Raw genomic sequence first — 12158 nt, 5'->3', positions numbered from 1 at the left:
CAAAGCACTATTCTAGGCACTTGAAATGGGGTGGTAACCAAATAAACAAATCCTTTACCCTCAGGGAGCTTACACTCTGGTAAAAGGAAGTTACACAATGAATGCACAAGGTGTTCTGAGAGCCATAACAAGGAGACCTGCCCTAACTGACAAGTCCTCCCTGAGAAAGGGATGTTTCTTTGGACATCTGGAACCTGATAGGAGTCAGTGAAAGTCATGTGTTTGGGAATGAGGAGGTACTGGAGAGTGTTCCATTTAAAGTTACCAAATGTTGTCAAACTACCACAATTTGCTTGTATAATAAGATAAAGGGTAACTCTATATTTCTTTTTCTCATTATTATTCAAATATTTGTGCAATCAATAATTGTAAACTAACAAAACAACGTTTAGAACTATGTTATCTCATTTTTACCTTGTAGCTTTAATAAATTGGTCTTTAAACTATTATAAATTATTATCAAATTTTATATGGATATGATATAATTTGGAGGACAAATTCACAATCAGATAGTTTTACCCTAATGATGCAAGCATTGAGTCTAATTCCATAATATGTTTATGTTACTGAATGCAAACAAGATAATGTGTTTGACATTGTGACATGGATCTTTCCCCACCTACACTGAATATGAATTACAGGTTGGTTCCTGCACTACAGGTGGACCTGTGGCAGCCCAGCAGCATCTCCTATGTCTCAGAGGGAACAGTTACTGATGTCCATATTCTCCAAAATGGTTCCCAAGCTCTGTTAGCCTTCTTACAAGAAGCCAACATCCCATACAAGTAAGCATTTTTTCACTGTTTAATTTATTTGTACTAAGTTGAACTGAATGTTCACTATATTCAGATTATTTATTGAGTGCCAATGACAGCATTTCAGGTACTGTGTATCAGATCAGGAAAGCCAACATGAATATAACAATTATATTTACCTTTGAGCTTATTAATGTAATGGGGGGGCGGAGAGGACCCACATTGACATATTATCTGATGATCATCACTAAATGATCAGTATAAACACAGAAGGTTTTTTCTGGAAGAGGAAAGGAGAGCAACCTAACAATGCCTAGAACGTGGGTGGGAAGGCAGGGACAGAGGAAACTTTCTGTAGGAGCTGTTTAGTTAGGCAAAGGATGAGACTCATAACCTTGAATGCAGAAGGGACAATGCAAGCAAAGGGAAGAGCAGCATAGTGTGTACGTAGGAAACTGATATAGTTTAGTGTTATTAGTGTACAAAGTGCCAATCAAAGAATAGAAAGAAAAAATTCCAAAGAGGTGTGGGAGGCCAGATTGTGGGAGGACTGATGAACAGGATTAGGAGCTCAGACCTTTTTCTGAGGGTGGTGCTGCATAAGTCAAGGATGTAAGCAAGGAAGCCACACACATGTGACTGGATGGGAACAGCAGTCATGGGCAAGGTAAGAGTTAGTGAGGCCCTGATCCTACTAGAGTAGTGGGATCAGGAGAGCATTCAATAAAACAGTTCAGAGGCAAAACCACCTGGACTCCACACTTAGATTTAGGTACAAGAGGAAGAAGTCAAGAATAATGCCAAGTCTAGCTTGCGTATCCAGGCAGACAGATTCAAACCGATTTGGATATTTGGATATTCTGAGGGTTTTTTTTAAGGACTTGTTAGAATAGTAGGAATAGAGTAAGTAGAAGATAGTCAGAGGAGTCAAAGAAGAGATTACTTTTCAGAAAGGGAACATCAGTGGTGCCAAGTGTTACAGTGATACCAGCAAGAAAAGGACTGACCAGATTTATTTGGATTTGGCAATAGAAACTGTGTTGATAACTCTAATGGTGGGATTAGATTGTCAGGAGCAGGAGACAGAAAAGTGGACAGCAGATGAGAACATGGAGCGCAAAGAAGACAACTGCTCTTAGAAGGTAGAATAAGTATAGAAGGAGAGAATGAGGAATGACTACAGGGAGATGCAGCACCAATGGCTGCTTGAGATTTGGGATTTGTTTGGGGAGGGGACAATTCAGGGTTGTCTATAGGCTGAGGGAAAAGAGCAGTAGGGAAGGGGAGGATGATGAGACAGGAAAAATGCACAAGTAGAGGAGTGAGTTTGGGCAGTAGGAAGGAACTTACCCTCTAAGATGGAAGAGGTAAATGTGAGACTAGTTGAAAGAGATCATAACTGATTGCTAAATTTTCTGGATGAAGTAAGAAGCAAGATTATCTAATGAAAGTGAAAAAAACAAAGTCTGAAGAGTGTTTCAAGAGAACTAGGGTGTCAACCAATAAAAGTAGTTGTTGCAGAGAAGAGAGATTGTAACCCTGATACAGAGTTGAGATTTCATTGGATAGGAATACAGAAAGATCAAGGTTGCAAGGAAGTTGAAGTTCCTAGTGAGGTACTAGCTCAGGTATTCATCCACGGAGTCTAATCTGGATAGGAAAGGAGGAGAGTCTGGATGAAATGATGGGACAAAATGGAAGAATCAAGGAAAGGATGAAGATCTTTATATTGAAAACTGGTGTAGTGTGACTGAGGACAACAAACTGAAAGGAAGTAAGTTTTGAAAGAGTATTGGTTATTAGACGTTAAGAGTTCTGAGGTAGAACATTTATGGCTGGTGACAAGATTCAAGGGGTAGCCATGGGAGAGATGGCTGAAATGGAATGGAGATCACTGAGGCTGATGTGGTCAAGAACGGGTGGGCTAAAGCTCCAGAGAATCATCATAGCAGTCTCGAATCTCCTTGACTGATGGCAAGATTAGAGGTGGGGAGAGAGAATAGTATTGGATGGGGAATATCAAGACATATCCAGAAGGTAAAAGAAAGCAACAAGGAATAGTGTAATGACGAAGGGAGGATGAGCTTTTCCTGGAAGTTAGAAGATTAAGGGGGAAGCTAAAATGGGGGTCCAGGAGCATGCCGACATCCCTCCCTTCTGGCCCCATAGTAGGTGAAGTGGGAGAAGACAAAGCCACAAAAGAATCTGCATCCTTAGAGAGTCCAATTCCTATTGGGGCAAGAATATGAGAAGAGAGAGTCCTCTGAAGAGACTAAAGAATGTGGGAAGCTTATCTACAATGAAAGGGGTATTTCAACAGGTACAAGGGAAAAGAAAGTAGTGGAGAGATACAGAGTCAACACAGGCTCTGAAGGGCAGTGCAGTGAATTAATGAGACTGGATGGGGTGACTTTCCTTTTGTTTGGAGTCCTAGGATTTGGGGACTGAGAAGCATGATTGTCAATGACTAACTTCAACTCCCCCAAATTTTTAGCATGTTCTGGTACTGCCAAAGCCAGCATAAATATCTGTAATGATGTCTGAAAGGCCTGGGATGGGCTCATGGCTCTGGGGGTTAATGGTGAAGGACCTAGTCTCTGTGGATGGCTAGGCCAATGAGTGCAATGGGACAGTGATGTCCCTCCCTAGTCCACACAAATACTTCCCTGCCAGGAATATAATTGCAGCCTTATTAAAGTGCTGATTTTCTTTTTCAGTAAGATATTTTATCTGTGCTTCTAGAACAGGATAGAATCACAGCTGTGCATAAAACTATTGTTCATATTGAACAGATCTTAGTCATTGCTGTAGCTTTGATTTTCTGAATGCCTGGCAGAAAAGAGCTTGGTAATTATATCTATAGGTACTCAGTAACAACTCACATGCTTCATTAATTATTATTTGGTAGAAAAGAATATACCAGTTATTTTAACAAGTCTCCATTTCCTGCTATTAAATATAAAAGTCATGTGGAACTAACAAAGAATAAAATATCACAATGTATGTCCCAGAGAGTAGAGTCTAAAAAATGAATGTTTTAAACCAGTTGTCTCTTCATGGAGAACAATCATTTAGAATTATTCATTTTGTTGGTCCCAAGATAATAACTCATAAGAGTCCATTAAATTCTACCCAGCGAGTAGGCAGAGATCATTTTAATTGACTTTTATTATTATAGCCTGGGGTATTTTCAAAAGATTATCATTTAGTCTGTACAATTATACATAATGTATAGCTGGAGTTGTCTTTAAAGCAAAGATAATGTGACCCCATGTGTCTGGCAGCCTAGATGATCGATCCCTCTTAATGACACGACAGATGAAATGACTCATTCTGCCATACAAATTTTCAATCATTTTGTAAATTAAATACCTGTAAAAATTTGTCATGGAATTTCAAATTCTGAAACCCCCCTTCCACCCTGGAAGCTTGGAGGAGGTGGTTTTGTACTAAGTGATGTCATCACCTGGAAAGTTCTTCATAGGAGCTCATACAATTAGGGAAGGAATAATAATAAGATGGAAAGAACTAAAATACAACAGTTACAAAAACCATTTCTGGACTCCATTTCATGGCCTTCTCATCAATCCACTAGTTTCTAATCAACTACTTGATGAGGAAAATGAGCTATGTCCTCATGTGACCTGCCATGTCACAATTTTTTTTATTGATTGATTTGAGAGAGAGAAAGGGAGAAAAAGAGAGAGAAACATCAATATGCTGTTCCACTTATTTATGCATTCATTGGTTGATTCTTGTATGCGCTCTGACCCCGGATCAAACCCTCAACCTTCAAGTATCAAGATGATCCTCTAACCAACTGAGCTATCTGGCCAGGGACACCTCACAATTATTTTAATTATCAGGTTTGTCTTTTAGGGCCTGTATTAAGGTACAGTTGAACTGTATAAACTCTTGAACTGTATTAGTCTGCTAGGGCTGCCATACTAGCAGACTAATGGCTTAAAAACAGCAATATATCATCACCTCATGATCCTGGAGGCTAGAAGCCTGAAATCCAGGTGCTGGCAGGGCTGATCCACTCTGAGAGCTATGAGGGAAGGCTCCGTCCCAGGCCTCTTTCTTTGGTTTGTACATAGCTGTCTTCTTCCCTTGTCTCTTCGTATTGTGTTCCTGCTATGTGTATCTGTCTTTGTGTCCTAATTCTCACTCCCTTTTTATGATGTTTGTTCTACCAAGAGCTGCCAAACAAACAGAGTATCAGCATTAGAACCTCAAAACTTTCTGGTGGTGTATGAGAGGGATTGCTCTTACCTTGAGTGGAAACAAGTTATCTGCACTTGTTTATATTTGGAAAGTCAGTTTACTGCAAAAATAATATACTACAGCTCCATTTTTGGAAACATTCTGAAAATTTTTATACCCTTGAAAAGTTTTATTTTTGTATTTATATGTTTTATCTTTTTAAACTGAAAATTCAGAGGGAGATTCTTTTTTTTTTAATCCTCACTCAAAAATATGTTTATTGATTTTTTTTTTTTTTTTGAGAGAGAGAGAGACATCAATTGGTTGCCTCCTGTATGCTCCCTGATTGGGGATCGAATTCACAACCCTTTGGTGTATGGAACAGTGCTCCAACCAACTGAACCACCTGGGATTCTTACATAGATTGCTGGCTTTGGAAAATCTATTTATATTTTTCCGCTAGTTTCCTGAAACAGAGAAAAGTAGTCAGGAGAAATTGAGGGATGGTACCAGAAGCCTATCTAAAAATTGCCTGCAGTAACTGGCAAGCGTTGACAGTTTATAACCAACCACTTCAACCCTAATCAAACTTGCATCTTTCTTGACCACTCCGCATTCTCTCACAACTCAGGAAGTTTGGACATCTATATAAAGGTTCATATGCTTCTTAAGACATACACTGGCAACATTTGAAGGTATTTTTAGTCCATACAAGCCTACTTGGATCTATCATTTCTTTCCTTGAGGGAAGGAAGGAAGGACTAATACAGGAAGGAGAACTAATCGTCCACTCACATTTGAGCCACTGCAAGTAGCTTCCAAGTGAGTCTACCAACTTTGTATCACCCCACCTTATTTTAATATTTAATGTTTCTATTTTTGAAGTCAAAAATTGAAATAGGAAGAACAGTAAGCTAATGATAAATTCATAACTATTTGTCCACAGTGGGTAAAATACTTGGTTAATATATGAGTTAATCAAAAGGACTATGCTACACCCAGCCAGACCCTAAGTTAATCTACTTCCTCATGAACCAAATGGTGTTTATTCACGTAATTCAGGATAACTTTTTAAGAAGTGGCTTGTATAGATTGACCTTAAAATTCATTTATAGGTGGCATTACATGTTCATTTAATAGCACTTAAACCACTAAGCAACAGTTCTTTTGTAAGATAAAATATGAAAGCAAAGCTGTTTAGCTATCTACCAGGTCCAGAAAAATTGCTGAGGGGCTCTTCAACATCTTTAAACAATCCATATGAATGTGTTACTTCATGGCTAGATACCTCTAGTTAGAGCAGGAGTCCCCAACCTCTGGGCCGTGGACCATACCAGTCTGAGTCTGTTAGGAACTGGGCCGCACAGCAGGAGATGAGCTTAGATGTAATGCTCTTGAATCATCCTGAAGCCATCCCCCGACCCTCAACCCTGTCTGTGGAAAAACTGTGTTCCACGGGACTGGTCCCTGTTGCCAAAAAGGTTGGGGACTGCTGATAGAGGACATGGGTGAGTATTAGGGAGACAAGCCTGTGTCCAGCTCAGATATCTCATCAAGAACACTGATGACTACAGCTGAGCGGGCTCCACCCACTGCAGTGACCCTGGAATCCCCCACCCTGGCCTCAGCCTTTGCCTGCCCAAAGCATCCACCTTGGTAAGCTGAGCCTGTCTTTTCTTGGCATTGCGGCAGGCAGTGCAATTCACTTTTTCCCACTCTGTGCACTTTTCAGTTTCTTTTGAGAACTGCAGCTTCTTTCCTTCTTTCCGTTTCCTGTCTGCGTCTTGGGTCAGGTTGCTGGGTGATGATGTGAGAAAAGTCTCAGTAATGAGAGGGGCAGGGAACAGATAGAAACATCAGGAAAGGAGGGCGTGTGACAGAGTAAAAGACTTCATCCTGTTTCAGTTCTCAAAATGTCACACTGGACTTGGAGTCAAAAGATTCGAATTTGAGTTCACATTCTAAGTTCCAGTTCTGGTTCTGCACTCACTAGCAGAGTGACATTCGCAAGTTCTTCACCATTTTGAGGCTCAGCTGTGAAATGGGGATAACAACACAATTTTATTTATATATAATCTCAGATAATAATATACATGGGACACTGTGTAATATACAAAAGACAATGCCTAGCACCTGGCAGGGACTCAATAAATATAAGTGCTCATACCAATCATTCAGTTCTTGTAGCTGTTCAATCAACAGTAGTTATTATTACTATTACTATTATTAGGGAACATCTGTTTATAATTTTACATTTTATATTTATTACACAATTTATTTAACAGCTTTTATTTTCTGAAAAAGAATATTCTCCCAACATTTGGTATTAAAAATGCCTATCATTGCGCCTTTCTTTCATAGATGCATGATTTTCTTTTGATATTACCTGATTTTTATATTATCTCCACTTAATTTTCATCATGTCTATCATTTCAAATCCAGGATCCTCATAGAAGATCTTCAGAAAACACTGGAAAAAGGAAGCAGTTTGCAAGCCCAGAGAAATCGCAGATCCCTCTCTGAATATAATTATGAAGTTTATCACTCCTTAGAAGAAGTATGTAATCAAAGGAGCTTTTATTGCATTTTTTTGAGGCAAGGGCTATATGCAAAATAGATAAAGCTCTCTTCTTTTTTTAATCCTCATCCAAGGATATGTTTATTGATTTTAGAAAGAGGGGAAGGGAGAGAGGGAAAAGAAAAAAAAGCATTGATGTGAGAGAGAACCATTGATTGGTTGCCTCCCATACACGGGATAAAACCCACAACCTAAGTGTGTGCCCTGACTGGGAATGGAACTCATACCCTTCTGGTATACGGGATGATTCTCCAACCAACTGAACCACCCGGCTAGGGCAAGTACAGCTCCTAATATTGTCTAGGCACCTCAGGTCAGTCTTCTCTTCCATTAAGCATGTAACTGCTATATAAGAAGTACCAAAATGATTTGAATTCATCCGCTTTACCCCACCCACCCCGATAAAGGTCATGGGAAGTGCCCTGGGAGAGTGAAGTAATGTAGTTATGATTGTAGTTATAAAGCCCTTAAATTAAAGGCTTGATGTGTGTCTTGATGGAAGGTAGAGCTAGCCAGAGTTTGAGGGCAATGATTTGGTCAAAGGGTAGAGTGAACTTTGATTCTTACCCCATATCCTCTACAAATCTGAGACCTCCCAAAGGCCAACCTTCATCTATGGCACCCCAGGGCCTATTAACATGCTGTTGTTTATTCTACCTGGAAACCACAGCAACCTCATTCCGACTACCACATCATTTACCACTCATCTGGACAAAAAGTAGTCATTCATCAAATCTCACCTTACACAAAAAATCAGCTCTTTCTACTCTCCTAGACTGGATCAGAGCTCCACTCCCTACCTCCAACCCCCAGCATATTTCACGCACCATAGAACATGAGTGTATGATTATTTTTGATTGATGCCTTTCTCTCTAATAAGCTGCAACTTCCAGGAAGGCAGGCCCTAACTTGTTCACCACTGTGTTTCTAGTGGCAAGCGAACAGAGAACTCCAAATAGATAGTTGAGGACAGAATAAATACATACATATGTTCTCCATGTTTCCTCGGAATTAAGCAAAGGAATGCCAGTCAAAGAATTCATAAGATCTTGTTATATTCTTAAGAGAATCATCGGTTCTCTTGATAATGATTTTCCTTTCAAAATTATTTCTACATATTTTAGGTTACAACAAGGAAAAGTTTTAGACAATTTAGCACATGGAGGTGCTAGTAACATGCACTAGAAAAAAGTCAAATTTTTAAAATATATCTATATAGATATATACATATATATTATATACGTAGACTCATTAGATTAAGAATAGAAAAAAAATAATACAGTACTTTCCAAAATCTATTTTTTCAGCACAGACTCTCTTTCACATCATGGAACAGTGGGATGCTTTTGTGTGACTTCCTCACTCCTCATACAGCTTTTAAGTCAGAAATATCACCCGTCTTTCTAAGTGCCTCATTCATCCATCTCAAATATACCTTCTCCTGATGACAGATAAGTGTATGTGAAAGGACCAATGCAAATCCATTGCTATTACTGGGGAATTTATTCAGACTATGCCCTCTGATGTATGGCTCAATAGAATGAATATTTTTAAATGATAAAAAATAATGTCTTTTTGTTAGCGTCTTCTGTTCAGTGGCAAATTACAATATATTGGGCTTTCAGGTAGTTTGGATGATTTTCCAGAAGTCAATTTCTTTCTTTCCTCTTAAATACTTTGGTGGAGATGGAAATAAATTTTGATTTTCAAAAGGATCCGAGAACATATTGATTAATTTTTCTGTAAAACTCTGCCATCAAGTTACTAATGATAAATGGTAGTAGAAGGTATGCTTTAAAAAGGGAACAATATAAAGACTTCAATCTACTATTTGTAAAGGCAGAAAATAAAAGGTAATTTTAAATATCCTGAAGAAAATTAAAATAGAAAATTGGTTTTTGTTCAATTTTATATTCCATGTGTGCTCTTTGAGTTCTGAGACCTATTGTTGTCTTGTTACCTTTTGTTCTCTAAAAGCTTTGTAATTATGGGAGTCTGACATGATTTTTATTTATTTGCTTTTAGATTCAAAATTGGATGCATCATCTGAATAAAACTCATTCAGGCCTCATTCACATGTTCTCTATTGGAAAATCATATGAGGGAAGATCTCTTTTCATTTTAAAGGTAAAAAATAGGAAATTATTAACTAAAATATTTACTAAACAATCATTCCAACTTTGACATATGGGGAAAAGAAATGACATGGTTCATAGTGTCTAACATTTAACATTACCTAATAATTTAAGACAAGTTTCCCTTAGGTTTTTAAGTCATACTGAATTTTCACCACTAGTATTCCAGAGAGTACTAACATATTTGGAGTTATTAATGCACCTAAAAAATAAGAGCCTTAAAATGATTTGTGAGTGAGTGCTGCATAAGATGAACCGATGTAAAATTACATAAATGTGTAAGAAGGTATGCATCATTCCTAGCCCTTAACCCTGCATTTTCTTCTAGTCTCACCTACAGCACTCCACCTCTTCTCAACCAAACACTCCAAAAGATGTATAATAAAACATCACCCTGTACTTTCTCACCTCCTATTCAGACCTTGACTCACTGGCCTTTGCACCCCCACCGCTCCTCTAAACCTCCTCTTGCCAAGGTCAATGATGACCACTAGGTTTCCTTCCCGTCTCTCTGACTATCCCTCAGGTCTCATTCTCTGGCTCCTCATCCCTTATCCTTTCCTTAGGTTCTGGCAGTCCCAGGATTCCATCCTCAGATGTATTCTCATTATATGAACAATCTCGAGATGGGCACACACACCCCATGGTTTCAACAGTCATTCCAGACTGTGCTGTTCAGTGGATTCCCCTCTGTCACTGGCTGCTTTCCATTCTCATCTTCACAGTCACAAAAGCACCTCTCCTCAGAATGGCACCGCTCTGCTCCCAGTCTAAAAACATGAGCATCATCCTAAATTTCTCCTTTACTTTAACCACTTGCTTTAAATCTACCACTAGGAATTTTCATTTTTCCTTCTCAATATCTTTTTGGATGTTGCACCAACCTCTTCTCTTGTCCACTTATCTCTGGACTGTTACAGTAACAGCCTCAGTACTGAACTTCCTTTCTAGACCCCACCTCCGCACTGCTGTCCGAGTGAGCTCTCCTCCCCTCCCCCGACTCCACATGCACTCCTCCCATGGAACTCAGACTGCAGCCTTCTCTCTTTCACATAGTATCCGAGAATGTCATGTGTTCTTCATCTGCCATTCCTTCCTCATACAGGGAAGCAGTTCCTTCAAGACAGTGGGCTCCCACCCTTTTCCAAACTTGTGACGCCTTTTTCCAACTTTCTGCCTGGCAAGCTTCCAGCCTTGCCCAAGTACTTGAGTGCTCAGGAAGAAGTCTCCTCTTTTGAGAAGTCTTCTCTTATTTTTCAGGAAAATTACATGTGTTCCCATGTTCTAGAACACCTTCATGTTCCCAAAGTAACTTATGCATATTCACATCATAATGATTAATTGTTCCTATGGCTGCTGTCCTCACTATCATATAAATCCTGTCTTTTCATCTTTGAATCTCTGGTACTGAGTGCAGTGTCTGACATTGAAAATAATTTCCTGAAGTATTGGTTAAGTGAATTAATGAATAAATGAAAACTGGGCCCCCTGTAAATATGTCAAGAGCCACCTATTGATTACCGTATTAGAAACCACATTATAAGTAATATTTGTAATAGGAATATAGAGAAAAATCTGTCAATTCCACAATTCAAGTTGTTTTGTGTTTTTCCACCTTGTGTTGAAATCAAATTTGATTTTATCCTCCTACAAAACATAGCTAATTCTTTATGAAAGATTCCTTGGGAATATTTCTGATTCCTGAGATGGAGGAGAGGCAGAAAATTTTACTTTTTACTTAATAGTCACATACAAGGGGGGACCCCAAAAAACTGAATTTGTTTATAAGAAATTGTGTATTTATTCTTATATGTTTAAACTTTAGTTTCCTTCATAGTGAATTCTCTCCATTTGATGCAATATACTTATAAAGATGTTTTTTTTTCCCACTGCTCAAAACAGTTTTTGAATTCATTGATTTTGATGTCTTTCCATGTTTCTGCCATTTTTTGTTTTACCTCTTCCACATCAGCAAAACGTTTCCCTCTGAGGACTTTTTTCATCCAGGGAAACAGACAAGTCACTCAGGGTGAGATGGGGTGAATAGGGAAGATGGGGCATTGGGGACATGCTGTTTTTGGTCGAAAACTGCTGAACACTAAGCATGGTGTGGGCAGGAGCTCTCCTAAGTCACCTGCCATGCAATAGGCAAACTCATTGGAAGAGTCTTAAAAAAAAAAATTCACTAAAGCTTTAATGCAGCCTCACAGTACCAGCTGGTACACTCATACAAATGGGTTCCTAGAACACTCACCTAAGGGGGAAAGCCTGGACTATAAGGGGCCCACCCCCCAGAAGATAATTCCAGGGATTCTTGGGGTCCCCTCTCATATTTATATTAAAATAGAGAAGCATACCTATTTCAGGAATTGTCATTTTCCTTGTGTATTTTCCAGTTCTTTGATTTGTAATTAGGACAAAAATTTATTGTTTCTGCATAAACAAGCCTGGACTGCTGAAATAGAGAGGGAATCTCTCCCTCTC

General features: G+C 38.9%; 1 protein-coding gene across 1 annotated transcript in view; it reads left to right on the top strand.

The window, feature by feature from the left end:
* Positions 1-12158, top strand: part of CPA6 (carboxypeptidase A6) — a 236602-nt gene that overhangs the window by 165184 nt on the left and 59260 nt on the right. Inside the window, exons 3-5 of the mRNA XM_054590232.1 lie at positions 661-785; positions 7404-7518; positions 9565-9666. Coding sequence (XP_054446207.1) covers positions 661-785; positions 7404-7518; positions 9565-9666 — 342 coding nt within the window. The remainder of the gene's footprint in view (positions 1-660; positions 786-7403; positions 7519-9564; positions 9667-12158) is intronic.

Source organism: Pteronotus mesoamericanus, unplaced genomic scaffold (assembly GCF_021234165.1).
Source record: "Pteronotus mesoamericanus isolate MK-2021 breed Mesoamerican mustached bat unplaced genomic scaffold, CSHL_Meso_final scaffold_174, whole genome shotgun sequence".
Taxonomy (NCBI): Eukaryota; Metazoa; Chordata; class Mammalia; order Chiroptera; family Mormoopidae; genus Pteronotus; species Pteronotus mesoamericanus.
This window is presented reverse-complemented; position numbering and strand designations above follow the sequence as displayed.